The 25886-nt window shown below is 42.0% G+C and overlaps 1 protein-coding gene across 1 annotated transcript in view; it reads left to right on the forward strand.

Annotated features, from left to right (window-relative positions):
* PLEKHA2 (pleckstrin homology domain containing A2) overlaps positions 1-25305 on the forward strand; it is a 136177-nt gene extending 110872 nt beyond the window's left edge. Inside the window, exons 10-12 of the mRNA XM_089661300.1 lie at positions 11293-11356; positions 17264-17341; positions 23558-25305. Of these exons, the coding sequence (XP_089517426.1) occupies positions 11293-11356; positions 17264-17341; positions 23558-23857 (442 nt within the window). The 3' untranslated portion in view covers positions 23858-25305. The remainder of the gene's footprint in view (positions 1-11292; positions 11357-17263; positions 17342-23557) is intronic.
* Positions 25306-25886: the final 581 nt, after the last annotated feature.

Genomic DNA, 25886 nt, shown 5'->3' on the forward strand with positions numbered 1-25886 from the left:
AGTGCAGTCTCCGTTGCGTGCCAGACATTCGTTCCTGTGCACATACCACACTAAATGTAAGTACAGCTCTGTGCACCATCCAGTAACAGCAGATGTCAGCCTCTTACCCCCGCTTCACATATATGCAGCCGTGCGGGGCGTGTTTTCTTTTGAATGGACTCCCGTGCTTGGGACACACAGGGAAGAAGTTCCTGCACTTCTTTGGAAAACACAGCCTGCACGGGAACCTCGGTTCCCAGTAGGGTTGCGTTTTCCAGTGCGGGCGGCGTACCATTAGAACTAATGGTACCCGCCCACGGGTCCGCATTTCTCTGTGCGGGTGGTGCAGCTGCACGGATTTTCGCACCACCCGCACAGATGTGAACCTAGGGTTATAGAGCTTCATCTCACTTGAAGGAATTTTTCAGCCATTTGATGATTAGGAGCATCAAATACAGCCAATGTGTCTCTTGGGGAATAAGCCTCCCCCCTTCTTCAGGGCTTAAGCAGTCCATGTTAACCACTTGCTCACTGCACAATAGCAGAAATACTGCTACAGGGTGGCAGGGATGCGCAAAATCACATATATATACATGAATTTGCATTTCCGGGTAGGCGGCTTCAGCTGTCGATCACCCGGTCCCTGCTGGCACCCGGCGATGGACAAGTATCACTGATGGGGGAGAGGTCTGTATGTAAACAACACAGATCTCTCCCCTGTCAGCTCCTGCACACCGCATGTATTGCTCTGCGTATCACAAAACATGGCGTAGTCAGGAAGGGGGTAAATCCTATGGAGGGCGAGTGGTTGATAAAATCACAACAGAATGCCCTAGGGGACCATCATTAAGGCTTGATGAAGACTAATGTCTCCTGATGGGACTTAAGGCAGCCGGTTAATAATTTGACAGGCTGCCAGTATCAGGTCTAGATGGTGCACCTGTACCCTCCACCCACATCTAAATGCCAAGGCCTCATGCATTGGGCCTAAACACCCGTATACTTGGGGCCTAAAACACATACATGACCTCTTAGATGCCAGAGTATTTGTAACATAGCCAGCAGTGTTGTGACACCACCTTCCACGTACCTGGTGGTGGAGCCTGACGTGGAGATGAAGGTGTCCTCTTCCACCTCCCGCTCGGTGCCCCTGGTAGAGCAGACAGGTGGCACGAGAGCTAGGAGTGGCACGAGTGCCTGGCAGGTCTGTGATGTCAGCTGAGTAGTCTGTATGGTCAAGATGCAGGCTAGCTGAGGATGCAGGGCAGCAAGAGCAGCGGCCGGCAGATTCTAGCAACAGAGCAACAGGAACTCAGCGACTGCGGGTGACTGGTAGCGGATGATGGCCGCAGACTGGATGGATATCAGAGCCGGGTCAGGATCTAGCGGGCGAATCAGGAAGACACAGCAGGCAGGCGGATAATCGGAGTTCAGACCAAGAGTCAGCAATGATCAGGAAGATAGCAAAGGAGCAGGCAAGACATAATCCGAAGGCAAGCCAAGTCAGTACAGGCAGAGTTCATGCGAAGTGGAGACAGGTCAGGTCGGCAACAGGATCGGGATATAGCAGATAACAAGGCGTAGTAGATCAAAAGGCAAAGAATCATAGTGCAGTGTGGTTTAAATAGCCCACCTGGCGCCAGTCTGGTGATGGGCACGCATGCCGGTGTGCACACGTGTGCGCATGCGCAGGCGTATGGAAATGGGCATGGCTGTTGGGCAATCGGCATTGGCGCATGAATGTGCTCCTGGGCACTCCTTGTCTTTCCTGATACCACCATCCCCTTTTTCAACTTTTCAGCTTTGTGTGTCACCTGTCTGCTTCTTGGATGATAAATGAGCCATACACCTTTAGATTTCTCCCATTCAATCCAAGAGCCTAGTGCTTTAGCAAACTATGGGAGAGTTCTACTAAAATCTGAATCTGGTGCAGCTATGCAAGGTAACCAATCAGCTTATAACTTCATCGTGTTCATTTAAGCTTTGGCAATAAAACCCGGAAGCTGATTGGTTTCTATTCAGAGCTGCACCAGATTTTGCACTCTTCAGTTTTAGTACATCTCCCCCTATATGTCATGCAGATTTTCACATAGTTGCACCTGATTGGAAGTTCCATGTAAGTCTGTGAGCAGACGGATGCAGGGCCGGTGCTTCCACTAGTAAAACTAGGTGGCCGCCTAGGGCGCACTGCCACTTAAGGGCACCTGGGTGCAGCACAGGCTGGCACTCACTATGTAGGACGCCACAACGTCATGAATGCTCCTTCAGCTGAGAGGAGGGTCGGTATAGGGGAGGAAGAAAGGACAGAGGAAGATGGCGAGTGTCTGGGGCTGGTGTAGCAGCTGAGCTGGTGCTCCTTCCAGTGTTCCTCTCAGACTCAGTCCCTTACTGGATGCCGACTTGCAGTTGCTGATCACTGTGGAGTTTCAGCCCTTCTTTTCCCATTCATCAGCGAAGGTGGAGCTACTCCTGTGGAGGAAGGTAGTGTCTGACTCTGATGTCTCGTGTTTATGTGAGTGTGACCATCAGACTCACCATCGGCCATCACATGTGCAATGTGTCAGTGAATGATGACATCATCACGATCCCACAGCCTGCTCTTCTAGTGCCTGCTGGGCCTGCTGATCTATGTCTTTGTTGGTGATGGTGTGTTGTGTCGGATCTGTCACTGTGTGGGATCGCTCAGTTCAGCTGCCTGCTGTCACAGCGTGATCTCCCCCCATTGCCTGGGGAATTCCAGCCTCGGATCTGTCAGTGTGGATCCATCATCCTCCACTCACTGCAACTGCCACCCTGCCACTGCCAGCCACAGATACAGTCCATCCATGACACTGATTTTGTCTTTAATATTGACGCTGGTGGCATCTTATTGCACCTATTTTTGCAAATTAAAAAAGTTAGCAGTTTCATGTTTTGTTGATTTAATATTTTCTACTGTTTTTTAAAACATTTTCTTTCTTTATTGTTTGTTTGTTTGTGTGTGTGTGTGTGTGTGGGGGGGGGGGGGGGGGGGGGGGGGCATGTAGCTGGTCTTGCCTAGGGTGCAAAATAGTCTAGCAGCGGCCCTGGACAGATGTAGATTGACAGGCTTTACTTTACTTTATCACAATAGAGACCCAATCCAAACATACAATTTATAACAATATCTTTAACATTTTGGAGGGCAAGAGGGCTTTATTGGAGCTCGGTCTGTGTTATTACATAAATTATGTGGAGGAGCTTCCTATTCAGCTTCAGATTTGTTGGAGTTTCCAGCTACAGATACCTGCACAGAATTGTGTTCCAGGGCTCAAGAGAAGTCAAACTATAATTTAGAAAAGGACTCCCCCCAGTGGCATAGTATTTGAACTGCATTTAAAATGACAATTGAGAGTATTATTAAAGCCCAATTCTGGTAAATCTGAAAATTGTAGTGAGGCTGCACAATAAATGCAGGGGTTAACTACTTGTTAACCACTTGCCCTTCTGAGGGGGAGGGGGGGCCCTTCCTGACCAGGCCATTTTTTGTGTTACGGTGCTGCATTACTTTAACTGACAATTGCGCGATCACGCAATGCTACACCCAAATTAAATGTACAAGCTATTTTCCCCACAAACTGAGCTTTCTTTTGGTGGTATTTGATCGCCTGTGTGTCTTTTATTTTTTTTGCTATAAAAAAAAAAATGACAATTTTGAGAAAAAAAAACAATATTTTGGACTTTTTGCTATTAAACATGTCTAGTAAAAAAATTTAACAAATCAAATTTTGTCATAAATGTATGCCAAAATGTATTCTGCTCCATGTCTTTCTACGTGTAAATTAATTGGTTTATGTGAAAGTTGTAACATTTACAAATGGCGGTATAGATACTGGATTTTTTTTTTTATTAGAAATGGCAGCGATAAGCAACTTGTAGCGGGACTGCGGCGGGCATTCTGACAGTGGGAGGAACTGACCTGGTGTCACTGACATCCCCAGTGACACCATTACAGTGATCAGTGCTAAAAAAAAGCATTGACACTGTGCTAATGGCACTGGGGAAGAAGGGGTTAACATGAAGGGCAATCAATGGGTTAATTGTGTGCTGGGAGTGTTTTATTAGGGGGAGGTGTGTAGGCTCCATCCAGAGCAGTGCGTCCAAGCTAATTTTGTTAGTAAACAAAGCAGTCCTTCTCCCCGTCGGAGATGCTCGGTAATCACCGGTCGCCGGTAATCACCGGTCGCCGGTGGGTAATTACCGGCCGGGACCCAGTGATTGACAGCTGTGGTTGTGAATGGCGGCTCACCCCCTACCCGGAAACACAAAATCATGTATATATACGTGATTTTGCGCACCCTTGCCACCCTGTAGCAGTATATCTGCTATACGGTGGTCGGGAAGCGGTTATCATGCAAAAAAAACACTGTAGCATAGATTAGTAAACCCTTACATATACCCAGTGAAGTGACTGGCCTCAGGTGATACACAGAGATGAAACAAATCCTCCTACATAAGTTGTATCTGTTTATCTGTAACTGTCTGTCTTCTACATCTATTCAAAGTGCAGACTTTACACAGAATCTCTCAGCTCTGAAAAGCAGGGGGCGGAGAGATAAAGTTACACTCAGTGAGGAAAGCTCTGGGAGATGATTGGAGGGGAGAGACACATCCCCCCTTCACACAGCTCACAGGAACAGAGCTGAGCCTGTTGATCTGCAGTAGGTCCCTCCCCTGTCACCATTTTTCTCTTGGTGTCAGGACAACTAATAGGCTTCCCTGAGGAGATGAGTTTTCAGGGATCACCTAAAGGCAGCCAGAGTACAGGCTAAGCTGGACAGATTGAGGTAGAGAATTCCAGAGGATGGGAGAGGCTCTGGCGAAGTCCTGAAGACGAGCATATAAGGAGGAGACAAGGGAGACTGAGAGCAGGAGATCATGAGAGAATGGTTTGGGTGATATTTGGAGGCAAGATTGGTGATGTAGCTCGGGGCAGAGTTGTGAATGGCTTTGTATGTTATTCTTAGTATTTTGAATTTAATTCACTGGGCAATCAGAAGCTAGTGGAGGGATTGGCAGAGAGGGGTGATGGACACTGAGTGGTTGGTAAGGTTGATTATTTTGGCAGCAGAATTCACAACAGACTGAAGAGGGGATAGCCTGCGGTGAGGTAGGCCAATGAGGAGGGAGTTTCAATAGTCAAGGCGAGATATAACAAGGCAGTGAATGAGTAGCTTGGTGGTTTCAGTAGTTAAAAAGGGGTGAATTTTAGAGATGTTGCGGAGGTGAAGTCTACAAGCTTTTGACAGAGATTGGATTTGCGGCTGAAAGGACCGGTCAGAGTCCAGAATTACACCTAGTACCCTGGCATGAGGGAAGGGACTGATAATGTGTACTGCATAATAACACTAATTATCTTAATGTATTGAATTGATGAATACTCTGACAAATTAGAGTTTGCAGTGGTAGAGGTAGCACACATAATTCATAGCCCGTCTGACTTATTGGACTTCAAAAAAGCTAAATATACTCGTATAAGAAAAAAATCAGTACTAAAATACTGTTGGGCTTTAAAGTGATTGTAAAGTTTTGACTTTTTTTTACGTTGATGCATTCCCTGGAATAAGGTAAAAAAATAAGGGGGTAATCCTCCTGTATACCTACCTGAGCCTGATCTCGATCCAGCCCTGTGCCCGTCTGCAGCTGCTCTCTCCTTTCTCTTTGCTCACAGAGGCAGCAGCGGTAGCCATTGGCTCCTGCTGCTGTCAATCAATTCCTGTGAGCTGAGAGTGGGGGGGGGGGTGGAGCTGAGCCGCGCTGCTGTGTGTGTCAATACATGCACACAGCTTGGCTCAGGAGCAAGCCTGCAGATGTACTCCCATAGCAAGTGGCTTGCTATTGGGGCACACAAATAAGAGGAGGAGCCAAGATTGCCAGGCCCCAGAAAAGGAAGTTCGGGGACGCTCTGTGCACAGAGAAAGTAAGTAAATTATATTTGTTATTTAGAAAAAAATGCCTTTACAACCACTTTGAGTAAAATATACAGCACACAGAAGCTAAATGCAGGTTACTGGGTTCTAATTTTATGCGCCTTATACCACATGTATACAAACGCCACAAAACATGTAAGAAGACACAAGGCCTTTCAAGGTGCAGATGAATTCACACAAAACCTAAATGAAAGGCAATAACACAAAGTTTTTATTAACACCAACTAACACATTATTGCTTAAAAAAAGGTATCATCTACATAAAGGAGAAATCCTCATAGGGATGTTTTGAGACAGATAAAACTTTATTTTGGTGGTATTTATTCACCACTGGGATTTTTTTATAAATGAAAAAGTCCAAACATTTTGAAAAAATTTTTCTTTTGCAAATAAATAATCTTTCTTTATACATCTTTTACCAAAATGTATTCAGTTATCTTTTTAGTAAAAAAAATAACCCAAATTAGTTTATAAATAAAAATTGTAATTTAAAAAATTTTTTTTTACAATTTTATTTTATTTTTTTATATTATTATTTATGTGGTTTTTTTTTTGTTTTTTTACATACTGTCACCCTACTTGTGGGGGGTGATGAAGATTTTTATTTTTTTTACACTGATTGCTTTTACACCCATAAAGGCTGTAATAGCAATCATTTCTCCTTCTATCTGGCTGCATTCTTGCAGCCATTGAGAAATACTGTGAGAGCTGTGATTGGTCACAGCTCGTCACATGGTACAAGGCTGTTGTGAATTGCCTTGTATCATGTGACCTCTGTGATCATTCACAGACTTCACACGTAGTAAGCAATGATGTCACAAGTGCCATTTTGCTTACACCTATTCATGTGATCACTGATTGGCCAATCAGTGATCACATGATTGGGACCTCACACAGAGGTCCTGTACAGCGACGGAGGACACAGCGGGCACCGGAGCGCGGTGGTGCGTGCTCCCAGGGAGCGCGCAGAATCCAAAATGGCAGGCACCGTTTATGAACGGCAACCCGCCCCTGGACTGCCACCGTCTGGCCGTTTTTATACAGCAGCTGGACGGGAAGTGGTTAATAGGTAAGCAGAGGGACTGGCAGGAACACCAGAGATTTCACACAAGGGAATCAATACACAGAGAACAGGATATTTTTTCATACAAGTACATGGTACAGCAGACACATATCAGGAATATGAAATGTTGGGTTTACATATTCTTTAACTATGTAAAAATTGCCATACGTAAACTTCAGCTTTAAAAACAAAGTTGTGGCAAGGTGTATAATACAAAGTACAATCAGCACTTATTACCACGAACAGAGAATATTGCACACGCAGGAGGAGATAGAACACAGGTATAAAGGTAATAGTGAAGCTCAAGGAACTTCAACATTACCCCTTCATCAAGGAGAACAATTAAAGGGGTCTGTTTGGACCGGAAATGTCGATACTAAAATTAGAGAGTGCAAAATCTGGTGCAACTCTGCAGAGAAACCAATCACCTTCCAGGCTTTATTGCCAAAGCTTAATTGATCAAACTGAAAATAGAAGCTGGTTGGCCACCATGCACAGCTGCACCCGATTCTGAGTGCTCCAGCTTTAGTAAATCTTCCCCAGTACCTTTATTCCAATACATTGGGACAGTTTATTTGGTGAGTCTATTATCATTATTCTAAATATTGCTCATTTGCTCGCTTTGTGAAAGGCCATGTACTGTATGTGTGCTGATCCCCTTAAGTCAGACTGACACGAGGTGTGGAGGTGGGTGGTTGAAGTGTGGACATAGAACATAGAGAACATACTGACTGTCCAGTCCTTCTTCCCGCACTCGCCCCGTCATCTCTCTCCAGCATGTGCCCAGCCATCACACATCATCCAGTAAACATAATTATTGGAACGTCATAATTACTTCCTGCACCAGTGAAGTCACGTCTAGCGAGATGTCACACACAGCTCTGGCCTTGATTCTAAGAAATGTCATCACTTCTAACCACAAGAATGAAGTTATCTCCGCATCAGACTTGTTAAGCAAGTTATACAGTTTAGTAATTATGTTTTATTTCCTTGTTAGGATCATTTGTGTTATTAGTTGGTCTGCATGCCGCTCAGCCACCCACTTCTAATACTTTTTTATCGCTGAAGAGTGCTATAGTATGCATGTCTCATTTTATATATATATATATATATATATATATATATATATATATATATATATATACTGTGTATATATACACTGCTCGAAAAAATTAAAGGGACACTTTGAAAACACATCAGGTCTCAATGGGGAACAATCTCCTGCTGGATATCTATACTGATATGGGCTGGGTAATGTGTTAGGAACGTAAGGATGCCCCATCGTTTGAAGGAAATGAAAATTATCAACCTATAGAGGACTGAATGCAAAGACACCCCGAAAATCAAAGTGAAAAAATTATACAGAAGGCTAGTCCATTTTGCTGAAATTTCATTGCAGCAACTCAAAATGCTACTCAGTAGTTTGTATGACCTCCACGTGCTTGTATGTATTCCTGACAATGTTGGAGCATGCTCCTAATGAGATGATGGTATCCTGGGGTATTTCCTCCCAGATCTGGACCAGGGCATCACTGAGCTCCTGGACAGTCTGAGGTGCAACCTGGCGGCATCGGATGCACCAAAACATGATATCCCAGAGGTGTGCTATTGGATTTAGGTCAGGCGAGTGTGGGGGCCATTCAATGGTATCAATTCCTTCATCCTCCAGGAACTGCCTGTATACTCTCACTATATGAGGCTGGGCATTGTCATGCACCAGGAGGAACCTAGGACTCACTGCACCAGTGTAGGGTCTGACAATGGGTCCAAGGATTTCATCCCAATCCCTAATGGCAGTCAGGGTGCCATTGTCTAGCCCAGTGGTGGGCAACCTTTTTTTTCAACTGAGCCAAATCTCGCCAAAACCATGATTGAAATTTATTTTGAGAGCCACATTTTTAAAACTGAAAATACATCCCCCATAGTAATTCATCCCCCATATAGTAATTCACCCCCCATAGTGTAATTCATCCCCCATAGTAATTCATCCCCCATATAGTAATTCATCCCCCATCGTAATTCATCCCCCATAGTAATTCATCCCCCATATAGTAATTCATCCTCCATATAGTAATTCATCCCCCATAGTAATTCATCCCCCATATAGTAATTCATCTCCCATAGTAATTCATCCCCCATATAGTAATTCATCCCCCATAGTAATTCATCCTCCATATAGTAATTCATCCCCCATAGCAATTCATCCCCCGTATAGTATTTCATCCCTTGTATAGTATTTCATCCCCCGTATAGTATTTCATCCCTCATATAGTATTTCATCCCTCATATAGTATTTCATCCCCCATATAGTAATTCATCCCTCATATAGTATTTCATCCCTCATATAGTATTTCATCCCTCATATAGTATTTCATCCCCCCATATAGTATTTCATCCCCCCATATAGTATTTCATCCCTCATATAGTAATTCATCCCTCATATAGTATTTCATCCCTCATATAGTATTTCATCCCCCTATATAGTATTTCATCCCTCATATAGTATTTCATCCCTCATATAGTAATTCATCCCTCATATAGTATTTCATCCCTCATATAGTAATTCATCCCTCATATAGTATTTCATCCCTCATATAGTATTTCATCCCTCATATAGTAATTCATCCCTCATATAGTATTTCATCCCTCATATAGTATTTCATCCCCCCATATAGTAATTCATTCCTCATATAGTATTTCATCCCTCATATAGTAATTCATCCCCCATATAGTAATTCATCCCTCATATAGTAATTCATCCCTCATATAGTATTTCATCCCCCCATATAGTATTTCATCCCCCCATATAGTATTTCATCCCCCCATATAGTATTTCATCCCCCATATAGTAATTCATCCCTCATAAAGTAATTCATCCCTCATAAAGTAATTCATCCCTCATATAGTATTTCATCCCCCCATATAGTATTTCATCCCTCATATAGTAATTCATCCCTCATATAGTATTTCATCCCTCATATAGTATTTCATCCCCCCATATAGTAATTCATCCCTCATAAAGTAATTCATCCCTCATATAGTATTTCATCCCCCACAGTACTATCCCCCCCCCCCTTCTAGTAAGCCAAGTCCCCCGTGTCAATTCACTTACCTTTTGCGTTCCTCTCGCTGTCTTCCCGCGCCGTTCGGGTCTTCAGGGCGGACTGTGAGAGGAGCCTAGCTCCCCTCCCCTCACGTTCGGCACGCTGCCCCGCCTACACACATCCTGACAGCCACATCCGCGGGCCGGATTAAAAGGTCCGCGCGGACTTTTGGGGCTGCCAACCGAGAGGAGGCAGGGGAGCGGCCGACCGAGAGGAGGGAGGGGAGCAGGCGCCCGGCACACAGAAGAGCCGCATTAGAGTGGGTAAAGAGCCGCATGTGGCTCGCGAGCCGCGGCTTGCCGACCACTGGTCTAGCCTGTAGAGGTCTGTGTGTCCCTCCATGGATATGCCTCCCCAGACCATCACTGACCCATCACCAAAACAGTCATGCAGAAGGATGTTACAGGCAGCATAATGTTCTCCACAACTTCTCCAGAACCTTTCACGTCTGTCACATGTGCTCAGGGTGAACCTGCCAGTGGCAGACCTGCCAATTCTGGAGTTCAATGGCAATTGCCAACCGAGCTCTATGGTGCCGGACAGTGAGCACAGGGCCCACTAGAGGAAGTTGGGCCCTCAGGACACCCTCATGAAGTCTGTTTCTGATTGTTTGGTCAGAGACATTCACACCAGTGGCCTGCTGGAGGTCATTTTGTAGCGCACTGGCAGTGCTCATCCTGTTCCTCCTTGCACAAAGGAACATATACCAGTCCTGCTGATGGGTTAAGGACCTTCTATGGCCCTGTCCAGCTTTCCTAGAGTAACTGCCTGTCTCCTGGAATCTAGTGCACCTGTTGTTAATTTCATTAACACCAAAGCAGCTGAAACTGATTAACCCCCCCCCCCCCCCCCGCTACTTAACTGACCAGATTAATATCCCAGGAGTTTCATTGACTTGATGCTATACTCTGATTAAAAAGTGTTCCTTTAATTTTTTTAAGCAGTGTATATATGGTCCAATAGAAGTGGCACTTTCAGGTATTGTATTGAAGCAACGTAAACACATATTTTAGTCAATGTTAATAGTCCATATATTGGACAGGTACTGTGTGGCAGTTGGGTAAAGCATTGCATTTGTTTTCATTAAACATTTTTATATTGTTTTATTACAAATTATAATTCTGAATATAATATAAATATAATTACGGCATATTATAATTACAAAGTTATAATAAATAAGCTTTATTCTTTCTTGTAGGGATTTACTTATGAGGGACAATCTGTTTGAAGTTATTACTGCTCCAAGAACATTCTACATCCAGGCAAGTGTTTTTAATATAGTATCATGAATATTATTATATGGTTCATGTATTAATGACCAAAAATAATTATTATCTGGAACTTTTCAGTTGTTGCAATGAAAAAAACACACATGTGCACAACATTTTATTAAAAATGTACATTTGTTTAAACATTAAAATTCACTAAAATATATCAATGATATCAGTCTAGTAATTTTTAATATTTAAATAAAAAATGATATATATTTTTTATGACATTTTGTGTACATGTGTGGTCTATCATTTTAGGACCGGGGAAGTTCCAAGGAAGAGTCGTTTTTGGTCATACATGTTTATACCTGTGGTGCCTTGAGCCCATGAGTTGGTCCATGCCTACATGTATCACAGTGTACATACAGTTGTGCTTAAAAGTTTGCATACCCTTGGATAATTAGGTAACATACAGTATTTTTTTTTACACCATTTTTAAAGAAAACATGAGTGAACAGGCAAAACACATTTCTTTTACCATTTATGGGGTGATAACAGAATGTACAATCATAAAACAAAACATGGCAACAAGTAAACAAATGAAATGCCCCCTGTTCAAAAGTCTGCATACCCTTAGTTCTTAATCCTGTGTATTGCCCCATTTAGCATCAATGACAGCGTGCAGGCTTTTGTAATAGTTGTCCCAGCATTCTTGCAGGTGGTATAGCTGCCCATTCATCTTGGCAAAATACCTCCAGGTCATGCAAAGTCTTTGGTTGTATTACATGAACTGCACATTTGAGATCTCCCCAGAGTGGCTCGATGATATTAAGGTCAGGAGACTCTCCAGAACCTTCACCTTTCTCTGCTGTAACCACTGGAGGGTCAACTTGGCCTTATGCTTAGGGTCATTGTCATGCTGGAAAGTCCAAGGGCATCCCATGTGCAGTTTTCTTGCAGACGTATGCAAATTGTCTGCCAGTATTTTCTGATAACATGTTGCATTCATCTTGCCATCAACTTTCACAAGAACTGTGCCTGTAGAGCTCACACACCCCCAAAACATCAGTGAACCCCTGCCATGCTTTACAGTAGGTATGGTATTCTTGTCACCATAAACCTTGTTGACCCCTCTCTAAACATAGCGCTTATGGTTGTGACCGTAAAGATCTAATTTGGTCTCATCACTCCAGATTACATTGTGCCAGAAGTTTTGAGATATGTCAAGGTGTTGTTGGGCATATAGTGACCGGGCTTTTCCTGGAACTGGTACAGAAAAGGCTTATTTCTGGCAACTTGACCATACAGCCTTTTTTACAGCTTATTTTTGTTCAAGTGTTGTCGTATTGTTCTTCTTGAAACAACCACACTGTCCTTTTCCAGAGCAGCCTGAATTTCTCCTGAGGTTACCTGGGGGCTTTTCTTTGTATCCGGAACAATTCTTCTGGCAGTTGTGGCTGCAATATTTCTTGGTCTAGCTGACCTTAGCTTGATATTAAGAGATCCCCGAATGTTCCACTCCTTAATAAGTGATTGAGCAGTAGTGACTGGCATATTCAAAGCTTTGGATATTTTGTTATATACTTTTCCATCTTTATAAAGTTCCATTACCTTGTTGGTGTTTTGACAGTTCTTTTCTGCTCCCCATGGCTATGTATCTAGCCTGCTAAGTGCATCATGTGAGAGCTAACAAACCCATTGACTATTTATACACAGACACTAACTCCAATTTTAAAAAGCCCCAAATGTGAGAAATTTGCCTTTAATTGCCATTTTAACCTGTGTGTGTGTGTCATCTTGTGTGTCTGTACCAAGGCCAAACATTCCAGGGGATGTAAACTTTTGATCCAGGCCATTTGGGTGATTTCTATTATGATTTAAAAAGGAGCCAAACAACTATGTGCTAATAAATGGCTTCATATGATCGCCATCACTTAAATAAAGGGCAGTTTTTTTGGCATGATCAATCATATTTTCAATATCAATGCCAACATTTTATGATTTCTACCAGTGTATGCAAACTTTCGAGCACAACTGTTTAGTAAAAGTATGAATATATTGTAATATTCCAAAAGTAGATTGTATAGTGAGCGCCCACTGTAATGAAAATTCGATGTAAGCTGCTAGAACACCAAAAAGGTAACCAACATAACCTTCCAAGACAATATATATAGAGAAAAGGGTGCAGCGCTAATAATGCCAATAAAGCTATATCAACATGAATTGAAAAAAAGTGTGCAATTAATAATCTTATTAGATCATAATTAAGGTTCAATTTATTGTCCCAAAACCACACAAAAAGTGTGATATACAAATTCTGTCGTATCTCCTTTTCAAACCACGATGAGTGATCCACAGGTGAACAAGAAATAAGTGAAATACGCACTCACCAGAAGTGCGTTTAAGGTATGCATGAAAGCAAATTCCTCTCTCATCAGGTACATCTGGGTCCTTGGAACACAGGTCAGGCTGCACTCTCGCTAAACGTCCAACATGGCCACATTCCCTGGTTCCTCAGACACTTATGCAGCTTTAGGTTCCCGCCTTAAGTTTGGTACTGAAAAGGTGGCGCTCATAAAGAGCCAAATAAAGGACATCACATAGCGTGATACTGCATAAAAGACTTTATTTTGAAGTAAAAGTCAAAAATGAAAACAAAAAGTACTGACCGCAATATAAGTGCTCGCCACCCACAGGTGGCTTAGATGTCCAAGTGCTGTAGCCCCCCTTGACGCGTTTCGTGCTATGCACGTTCTCAAAAGGGTTCAGCCCTGGACCCCTTTGAGAACGTGCATAGCACGAAACGCGTCAAGAGGGGCTACAGCACTTGGACATCTAAGCCACCTGTGGGTGGCGAGCACTTATATTGCGGTCAGTACTTTTTGTTTTCATTTTTGACTTTTACTTCAAAATAAAGTCTTTTATGCAGTATCACGCTATGTGATGTCCTTTATTTGGCTCTTTATGAGCGCCACCTTTTCAGTACCAAACTTAAGGAGGGACCCTAAAGCTGCATAAGTGTCTGAGGAACCAGGGAATTTGGCCATGTTGGACGTTTAGCGAGAGCGCAGCCTGACCTGTGATCCAAGGACCCAGATGTACCTGATGAGAGAGGAATTTGCTTTCATGCGTACCTTAAACGCACTTCTGGTGAGTGCGTATTTCACTTATTTCTTGTTCACCTGTGGATCACTCATCGTGGTTTGAAAAGGAGATACGACAGAACTTGTATATCACACTTTTTGTGTGGTTTTGGAACAATAAATTGAACCTTAATTATGATCTAATAAGATTATTAATTGCACACCTTTTTTCAATTCATGTTGATATAGCTTTATTGGCATTATTAGCGCTGCACCATTTTCTCTATATATATTGTAATATTCCACTCTTCAATACCTGTTAGTACCACACTTGGTCTTATATCCATACCTCGGAAGGAGGAAATGATAACTTGTACAAACCATGAAAACAGTCATCCATGTATGACACTCAGGGTACTAGGAGTTGGCAATGGCAGCCACCATATTTTTAACCTACCAGGTTATTTGATTGCCATTATTCCAGCTTCGGATCTGAATGTAAATAAAATACAGAAAAGACGTAAGACACTGTAAGTGCCAGGGAACAGGAAACACTCAAATGTCCGCCGTTCGATTCAGGCAATGATCGAGCAATGTTCAGATCTAATATTGGCTGTTTATTTTGGAGGCACTTCTTAACTGAAACCTCTAAATGAAAACACGGCCCATTTAAACAAGGAAACGTGTTATTCTCACACATTAATTTCTGGAAGCATCTAAAGAACTTGGTGACAGATTGCAGTAGACAGGCCTTTCTGGAGATGGCTGTGACATCAGCCCAGGCTCGGCTGTCTCACAAATGCCTACTTTATTCCTGCCGCACATTCCTCATGCGAGATGATGCCAGATGGGCACTTGGTGAGCCACGTCAGTGCTATTTTTTAAGAACCTGGTTCTCTTTTGTTAAGCCAACCTGCTGTCACCCAAGGGTGTAAGTGGATCATGTGATGATAAAGGCACCGTGCCGTAACACCATTTATACAATGACCCCTCTCTTCAAAAAGAAACAGTGCTGTGATAGTTTGACAATTACTGCGCCATGCAATACTATACTCAAATTAATTTTTTAGATCATTTTTAGATAATATCTTTTTGTGGTATTTAATAGCCACTGGGTTTTAATTTTTTTCTTTATTATTTTTAGATACTCTCTTTTGGTGGTATTTAATAACCACTGGGTTTTTAAAATCAATTTTAGATACTCTCTTTTGGTGGCATTTAATACCACTGGGTTTTTAGGTTTTTTTTATACACTTTTTTTGGTGGTATAACCACTGGGGTTTTCATTTTTCATTTTTAGAAACTCTCTATTTGTGGCATTTAATAACCACTGGGTTTTTTAAAAATCATTTTTAGATACTCTCTTTTGGTGACATTTAATATTATTATTATTATACAGGATTTATATAGCGCCAACAGTTTGCTCAGCGCTTTACAATATAAAAGGGAGAAAATACAGCAACAATACAGTTCAATACAAGAGGGTTAGGAGGACCCTGCTCCTTGGAGCTTACAATCTAACCAGTGAGTTTTTAATTATTGTAAACACTTTTTTTGGTGGTATAACCACTGGGGTTTGCATTTTAGATCTTCTCTATTTGTGGCATTTAATAACCATTGGGGTTTTTAAAATCATTTTAGAAACTTTTTTGGTTGTATTTAATAACCACAGGGGTTTACATTTTTAACTATATAAAGGAAAAAAGGAACCTCCTGCATGGAATTTGCATGTTCTCCCTGTGTTCGCATGGGTTTCCTCCGGGTACTCTGGTTTCCTCCCACACTCCAAAAGACATGCTGGTAGGTTAATTGGCTCCTGTCTAAATTATCCTAGTTTCATTCCTGGCCACGTGGGATCTCTTGCATGGTAGGTGTTGGGGAAAGACCTGGCAACCTACCCTGTAAAATAATTGCTAAGAGAATTCATGGAAAAAGTCACTTACGAGTGATGATCCATGCATTCGCCAAGGGTCAGATACGACTGAATGGATAGATAGAAAGGAAAAAAGACAAAACTTTGGAAATAAACCGTTTCCCTCACTAAAATAAAAATGTTAGGATAGCACAAACACTCCCAAGGTGATCTCTTTTTTTTCATAATGATTTTTTTGTAACAATTTCAAGTGCGGTTTGGTGTCCGCGTCACAGTTTACAGGGGAATATTTAGAGTTAACTATCGAATTCACAAGTGAAATACACATAAACAATTCAAACAGTAAAAAAAATGGTAAAATCAAGAAGGGGGGGTAGTTGGTAGTGTGGTGGGGGTCAGGTGATTTTATTTTTTGCCAGAATTTTTGGGGAATAAGGAAACCTGCTGGAATTGAGGTGGATTACACCTTGTACTGCAGTTTGCCTCCAGCATGTGCTGGGAGCCTGAGCCAAGCACCCACAATCAAAGCAGCCATCTTCTTGCTGACTGCAGTGTCAGACAACTGTGGGCCAAGGTGCAGCTCATGTTACAGGGCACCTAGGAACTGAATAATGTAAAATAAAAGTCATCATTCTTCTTTAAAGGAACATGGAAACTGCCACTGCTAACTGCCTTTTTTTTTTAAATGCTTGTTACCGGGTTGTCATGCTGATGCTCCTGTCCCACTAAATCTGATCAGTTACAGAGATAAGTAATCCAGACTTGTATCAGACTTTACTTGCTGCTTGCTTGCTCTGGGTCTGAGTATAGAAGCCAGACACAGCCAGGCAGCTAGCTTTTTCAGCAGGAGGTCAGAAGCAGCATCCTCCATACTTACTGCATCTCTTGATATCTGTACATTTGATGAATGTAAGTGAGCTGCTCTGAATCTTCTCTCAACTGATTCTACCCCCTTTCCTATTTGTGAACAAAGCTGTATATAATCTGCCTTTCCTCCCATAGACTGACAGCCCGCAAGAGATGCACAGCTGGATAAAGGCAATAAATACCGCCATTCAAACCTACAGAATGCGCTACCGGGTATGTAAATGAGATGTCCTTCACTGACTGACATATGATCACTTGAGAAACTAAAAGTCTATATCATTTCACAAATACAAATAATTAAAGCTGAACTTCAGCCCGGTCTTCAGTTGTACAGGCTACTCTCCTGTACTAAAAATACTTACTCTGATTTCACTGCACCCTATGAGGTTCCTTCAGTGTCTGTCTAGTCAGACCGAGTTCACCTCATGTCCTGGCAGGAGGATGTCCAGCATCATTTAGCCCTTTCCTCCCCAGCCTGTCCCTGGCCCACCCCTTTCACTCCTAACATGTCTGTCCCTGGCCCACCCCTTTCACTCCTAACATTTCAGTTTCTTCAATCATGGAGGCTCTGCATCACAAATGGGCATTGCTTAGGACAGACTGCATGCTAATATTCACTCCCCTCGACCAGATTTCTCAAACCTTTCTCAGTCAAGGCACCCTTTAAAATTATGGACAGCCCCGAGGCACCCTTTAAAATTATGGACAGCCCCGAGGCACCCTTTAAAATTATAGACAGTCTTGAGGCACCCCATTCTAAAATGTGAAAAAGTATTCTAATAGTTTTGTATAATGCAGTAACATTCACACATGTAGAACACCCAACATTAGAGGCGATTTATTCTTCCAAAGCAAATACACTTCTGCACACTGGTACTGACTAGTTTTCCAATGTTTCTCCTCTCCCTCAGTTTTTCTCCATCACTGAGCTAATGTGACCCCAGCACTGACAGAGAGGGGCAGGGGAGGGTCAAACTAGGATGCTGTGCAAGAGACTGACAACCTCCTTATCAACTGATGATGTTATTGGCTGTCAGGACGCCTGCAGCTAGAAGGTCGTAATGGCGCCTGTGTGCCCGTAATGAAAACCTGTGGCTTTGCGTAACTAAAAGGCAGGCTTGTTCCACCCACTGGCTTGTATACAAGTTTTGTACAATTTTTGGACATTTTTCCAAGGCACCCCATGGTGCCTGGGCACCAGGGGCGGACTGACCATTTGGGAACTCGGGCACTGCCTGAGGGCCCTGGGTCAGTAAGGGGCCCCATGAGATGCCCCTGGTACCTTTTATAGGCTTTTATGGGTGTGGTTTGAGTGTGGGTGAAGACATAGGGGCCCCATGATCCCCTATTGCCCGGGGGACCCATGCGTTGTCAGTCCACCATTGCTGGGCACCCTGGTTGAGAAATGCTGCTCTAGACTGATATCCACCCATCAAGGCATTTTGATATTTGCATAACTCCTCCTAAGAGTCAGTCAACTGTACCTTGAGAGAGGTACTGGGACAGGGTGCTGTGATGTTTTTAGAAATTAAGTACCGCACCTTCCTGGCCCCTCTTAGCAGCCATGATCTGCGGCATTGCATTGAGAAGCATAGAGATCCAGTGAGGATGACACCACTGGGTCTAAAACTATACATGTAATAAAAATAGAAAGCTTTTATTGAAAGATTTAATTAGCATGATGATGAGGTAGGAAAAGAGGAACCAGGGAAGGCAAATTATAAACAGATTAAACTTCATGTTTACAAAGTAATCCTAATTGGTGTCTGCTCCCTAAAACAAACATTGTATTGATTGTTAATACCTTTAAGGCCTTTAGCACACAGGACGTTTTTACAGCTGCTGCTAGGGGTATATTCCATTTTTGTTTTTTTTTCCTGCCTCTAAACGTCCCTGCATGTTAACTTATGTGTCTATGCACACATAGGCTTTTATCAGCATTTAGTGGCAGGAGAGTTTAGAGGCAGGAAAAACCGCACTGCCAGCACACCCAGGAGCAGCATTTTGGCAGAAAAAAAGCTTGACACTGCAAAGCACGTCTGACCCTAGGTTCACATCTGTGCGGGTGGTGCCGCTGGGGATCCACACGAAAATCCGTGCAGCCGCACCACCCGCACAGAGAATTGCGGACCCGCAGGTGGGTGCCATTAGTTCTAATGGCACGCCGCCCGCACTTGGAAATGCAACAGTACTGGGAACCGAGGTTCCCATGCGGGCTGCGTTTTCCAAAGAAGTACAGGGACTTCTTTCCCTGCATGTCACGGGCACGGGAATCTATTCAAATGAATGGGCTCTTGTGCCCGAGCAAAACGCGGCCCGCACAGCCGCATAGGTATGAACCGGGGGTAAACGTGCCTAAACGCTAGGCGCGTTCAGCACTTCAACATTTAGTAATTTCGATAACCATAGTAAATTAAAATTCTGCCCAATGAAATAAATAAAAGCCCAAATGTTGCTAAACTCTGATAAACTGACGTTTGAAAAAACGCAGCTTAAGTGAGCTTTTAATGCTGATTTTCATCTGTCATGGGAAACAGTGTTTTACAATAAACCAGTGTGCATGAGGCCTAAAATGTACATCTATTGTTTTCGAGAAATTCATTCAAAATAATTGAATAATAATGAGATCTAAAGTGTCTTTGGTATTTTTTAATCTTTCGAGCCAGCGTAGTTTATTGAGGAGCACTCCTTGGGCCTGTCAGATGTCCCCCCATGGGTATACAGACCTTTGATTTAGAACATCTCTTATAAAATGATATATTTAGCAAGGTCTTAAATTTCTTTTTTTATGAGTAATTTTCCATATATGTATAATGAATATGCCATTAGGTATTTCAACAGTCACACTTAAAATAATACTTGGATTTCACAACAAGATTTTAAAATTAGAGACTGCCAAAGTCAGGAAAACAAGATTGTGCAATCTGGTGTCTGACTTTCCAGGCAGCTTCATTTGGCGTGTTAACATCTGTGCCTGTCAGATGGGTGGCACAAGTTTAAAGGACCCCAGTACAAAAGGGACGTTGATTGACATACATGACATGTATATGTCAGGATAGTTGTACGCTCTAATTTGTGTAATAATTATGAATATTTTATATCAGTTGGTCTATACTATCCAGAGAATGAGAATAAGGAATAATTCTGATGTCTATACAGAAGCCTGGCGCTGGCATTTTTTGGTGTTGGGCTTTGACACAGAAAAAAGTTAAAACAATAAAGTTTCCCTATACTGTATGGCAGTAACACTTAAAGGATAAGTTCACCTTTAAAAAAAATAATAAAAGAATATTTCTTTGCAGGAGTGGAAATATGTTACATGTTCCACCCGGAAAACAGATGTAATATGTTAACATTAACCATTTACCAGTACTTAGGGCCCATTTACTTCTATGCAATGCATGCGTTCTGTTAAAGTGCATGTTACCCTAAACATTTATTTTTTTTCTATGTGCATGCCCACTTAGGTGTATTTTATCAATCATAGTCTCTATCATTTCATGTACTTCTTCTATCTGAAATACCTGATTGATCCCACCAGTCACCTTTCTTCCCTGTTGTAAATTGAGCACACAAAACACATCCTTTGGCTGGCCTTTTAGAGGTAAAGGGCACTGTGCAGACACACAGCAACCCTGTATGGGGTAGTTTACACAGCCGCCATACCCCCAACCAGGGGCAGACTGACAACTCATGGGGCCCCCGGGCAACAGGGGATCATGGGGTCCCTGTGTCCTTGCCCAAACTCAAAAAAGCCTATGAAAAAGGTACGAAGGGCATCTCATGGGGCCCCCTACTGACCCCGGCCTTCGGGCAGTGCCTGAGTTTCCAAATGGTCAGTTCGCCTCTGCCACCAACCAATCACAGCCTGCCACTAGCACATACCCCCTCCCAATCATATCCTGCCTACTGAACATGCCCCCTGCTCAAGCACAGCTTGCATTTTGCCTAGGGCTGAACAGACTATGGAATACAGGCACCCTATAGGGTTTATTTACTAAAGCTGGAGAGTCCAAAATCAGACTCCCTTCTGCATAGAAACCAATCAGCTTCTAACCTCAGCTTGTTCAATGAAGCTTTGACAATGAAACCTGGAAGCTGATTGGTTTCTATGCAGAAGTGAGTCTGATTTTGCACTCTCCAGCTTTAGTAAATAAACCCCTATGTGTCTGCACATTGGGCTACATTCACAAAACAAGTTGCATGTGGTATTCAGTTAAAAATTAATATATTAAGTTAGTGTCGCGCACCGTTATAATTAAATTTAAATAGTATTTATATTAAAAAAACTAAATTTTAAACAACATTTTAAACAAATTTACCTTGATGTTTTCAAAGTGCAATTCGTGCTCTAATAATGATATTATAAAAAATATATAAATGAATTTATAAATGTGTGAATAATTTAAATACTAAAAAATGTATTATTTAAAGTGATAAAAATTCAATTAATTAAATATATTAATAAATGTATGGTGTTCAAACTTGCAAAAAATATATATAAAATAATGTCCAATCCAATCCAATTTAATTTTTATTTAATTAATTAAATTTTTATCACTTTAAATAATATATTTTTTAGTATTTAAATTATTCACACATTTATAAATTACTTTATATTTTTTTTATAATATATTTATTAGAGCACAAATTGCACTTTGAAAACACCAAGGTAAATTTGTTTGAAATTCTGTTTAAAATTTGTTTAAAATTTTGTTTTTTTAAGATAAATACTATTTAAATTTAATTATAACAGTGCGCGACACTAACTTAATATATTAATTTTTCACTGGATAATTCACACATTTATATGGGTATGTGTCACAGTGTCAGCGAACCACAATAAGAATATATACACAGTTTCACATTTGTCTTTTAATACACCATAGTAGCTCACAATCACTAACACTTATACTTTACATGTGGTATTCAGTTGTTTTCCCAAATATCGCATGTGATCCTGAAAATGTCAATTCACTATTTCTTTATGAGGTATTTACAGCAAGAACGCTCAGTAAATACTGTGTAAAACAGGAGTTAAAGTCAATTCACAAAAGAAAATAAATAAATGCATGCAGTAAACAAGTAGTTGTCCTAGCATGTAACAACCGGTAAACAACATGGCTGTTAAGAAATGGGTGGCTGCTGTGTCCTTAACAATGATAAGTTATCAGCTGTCAGCAGGGGATGTAAAGAAAAGAATTGCCGGCTATTAAAAATTGCTTGAAAAAACAGCGTGGGGTCCCCCCCCCAAACAATGATGAGGTCAAGGGCCTTTTCCTCACAATGCTGGCTGGTGGTTGTGAGGATCTGCGGACGGGGGGCTTATCGCAATTGGAAAGCCCCCTTTAACAAGGGGGCCCCAATATCCTCATCAACAAAGCACTCCCCCATGTTGAGGGCATGTGGCCTGGTATGGTTCGGGGTGTATTTCTTTTGGCCTAGGCCTGTGTAGCTTCTCTATGAATCTTGGCTTGAAGACAGGAACTCATAACTATGTGGAATTGACCCATTGTTCCCTTTGGCCTAAGCCTTTGTGGCTTCTCTATGAAGCTTGGGATGAAGACAGGAACTCATATCTATCTGGACTTGACCCATTGTTCCCTTTGGCCTAGGCCTGTGTTGCTTCTCTGTGAAGCTTGGGATGAAGACAGGAACTCATATCTATCTGGACTTGACCCATTGTTCCCTTTGGCCTAGGCTTGTGTTGCTTCTCTGTGAAGCTTGGGATGAAGACAGGAACTCATAACTATCTGGAATTTACCCATTATTCCCTTTGGCCTAGGCCTGTGTGGCTTCTCTATGAAGCTTAGGATGAATACAGGAACTCATAACTATCTGGAATTTACCCATTATTTTCTTTGGCCTAGGCCTGTGTGGCTTCTTTATGAAGCTTAGGATGAAGACATGAACTCATAATTATCTGGAATTGACCCATTGTTCCCTTTGGCCAAGGCCTGTGTGGCTTCTCTCTTAAGCTTGGGTTGAAGACAGGAGCTAATAACTGTCCAGAATTGACCCAACCTTGTACATAAGCGTGGACAAACCTGGGATATCAATTCAGTCTGAGCACTGGTGCACTTATCTGTAAATCTGAAATTTAGTAGAAGGGTTTTCATGGGGTTGATTTACTAATAAGCTGTTCACTTTGCAAGGGAAATTCCACTTTGCATGGGGATTTTCCCTAGAGCTTAGTGAATGTGGTGAAATTTCACTTTGCAATGAATACCCAATCACGTGTAAGAAAAACGCTTGCACATAATTAGATGATTGAAGTCAGCAGAACTTCATCTCATTTACTGACCTTCTGGCAGAAATCCCATGCAATTTGTGCAAATTTCCTTGCAAAGTAAACAGTTTATTTGTGTTTAGTAAATATACTTCTATGTGTCAGTGTTTTTAAATCATTCCACTAATTGTTTCTTCCAGGAGTCCTGTGGACGTACTATGTCTCTCAACCGATCCGTCTCCTCACAAGCCTCTTTTCATTCTTCACCCTACTGTGATGATAAGCGTCCACTGGGGAAGTCTACATCTTTGAAATCATCTTGGCAGCCTTGGACACCGGTACCCAAACGTGAACCCGATCAGCCAGGAGAAATGATGGGGGCAGGAACAAGGAATGAAGTTGGAAGTCGAGCCAGACACTGGTCTGAACCACAACGACAGACAGATAATCCATTGCCGTTCAGACTAGATGAAATGAACATCCGTACGTCTGATGTGTAGTCATGTGTCTTAGAGCTGGATCATCGAAATATAATGCCTAGTTACCGGACAAAGAGGAATTCCTCCCTTGAGGGAAAAATTGGTTTCAGTTGTCCCTTAAAAGAGCCTGTTCCAGATTTGCTGCTTGGCTTCAGCCAAACACCTTTATTGAACTGTCATTATCAGTTATTTGCATCTTTACAGTAGTGTTTTTTGCAGTACAGAGCCATCACAGCAGGGATTTGGGTATCGTCTTTGGGTACTTATTTGTTAACAGTTTTGGATTTCCCCAGGAAATCCCAGAGTTCGAGGTTTACTTGGTTGGTATTTGGCTGAATTGTAAGAAGACATATTGGGAGTGGTTATGGTATATCAAGGTGATTCATTCCAAAGATTCCACCAAGAAATGAGAACAACAGTGCTGGAATTACAGGCGGTGCAGTTGCTTCTGCATGACATGATGGGGTCTGGGTTTCAACATTCCCTAGAGCTATGGTTAGAAAGTGGGGGATGTGTATTCACAGCAATAATGTGTACAGCCTCCAAATGTAAATATCACACTCCACCTACAATGGCACCTTTCCTCCGTTGTATGCACATATGGAAAATATAAAACCCTAGCTGATGTGAGTGGGAGCACAATGCCCATGAATAGAGCTTGCTATATAGATGCCATGTTACAGTATTCATTTGTTTGTTAAGATGAAAGTAAGCTGTAAAATGCTTTACGGCCTTCAACCCAGCACTTCACTGTGAAATAAAAGAATTAAAGTGCCTCTATGATAAGGCTCTGTTGGGAGTCCTAAGAGTGCCATTTGTCTGACAGTGGTCAGGAGTTCAGGCCATGCACGGGGTTAGTGGCCATGCTCCATAGCAGTTATTGCAGGTTCTTAGTGATTATGCACCCAGATGTATCTGTCTGCAACTTTGTTTTGGTTTAAAGCATCACTCTACTTTTTTTTTGAGACAAAAAAACAACCTCCTCTATGTAGATCGCAAGAATTTAACAAACTTTGTAGCAGAGTCCTACCTTTTTCTGTTCTGAAGAAAAAAAAACCTGTTTATTTCACTATGCCCTTGCAAGTCTGATTCCTGAATTGGAGGGTTAGTTTTCATTATAACCACCTGATGCACTTGCAGTGTTTTAAAGAGGAAACTTGCAGGGTCTGCATCCCTTTAGAAATATTTAACTCTTGGGGAGTATCTCACCAAAATGAAATTCCTATTGCAGAAGATGCCTAAGATTTTACTTGTATCCTAGTACGGACATCTGAATAAATCAGTGAGCCAATCACACAAGCAGGAAATTACATTTTTGGGTATTTCTGTACACCAAGTGTATACAGAACTCATCTAGGTTGCAATAATATTTTGAATTTTTTGACAGGTTTAGAAAATTACAGCGCTGCATATTGAAATGGGAAGGTGATTTTTAATAATATTAAATTACAAAATGGCTTGTGTGACAATTTTATGTGCTATATTATTTTTTCAACAAAAGTAAAGTTCTCTTTTGATGCAATATAGTGGCTGCTGCCAAGTATGGAGTCTTGGGCTGTTCTGATGGGCAAAGCTCCAGCACTACTGCCAGGTATATAATGCAATCTAAAGCTGAAATGTGTCCGGTTCAGCAGGGACCAGTCAATAGGCTTAGTTCTGCTCAGGGGCGGACTGACCATTTGGAAACTCGGGCACTGCCTGAGGGCCTGGGGTCAGTAGGGGGCCCCATGAGATGCCCCTAGTACCTTTTTCATTGGCTTTTTTGAGTTTGGGCAAGGACACAGGGGTCCCATGATCCTCTATTGCCCAGGGGCCCCATGAGTTTTCAGTCCACCCCTGGTTCTGCTTTAAGCTGAGCCTGGGTCAAATTTTAGCAACCCCTGGTAGTGTTAAAACTTACCTGCCACTTCTTGGTTCACCTTCCTACTGGCCAATAAAGCAGGCCATTATAGCCATGAGCCAATAGAATTGCCCAAGAGGCAGGATGAAGCAGCAAATGTCAGCACTTCCATGAAGCTTTGCAGATCAGAATGTCACAGAATTTGCAGCA

The sequence above is a fragment of the Staurois parvus genome, unplaced genomic scaffold, assembly GCF_062004578.1.
Source record: "Staurois parvus isolate SC_StPar_1 unplaced genomic scaffold, SC_StPar_1.0 ptg001328l, whole genome shotgun sequence".
NCBI classification, from domain to species: Eukaryota; Metazoa; Chordata; class Amphibia; order Anura; family Ranidae; genus Staurois; species Staurois parvus.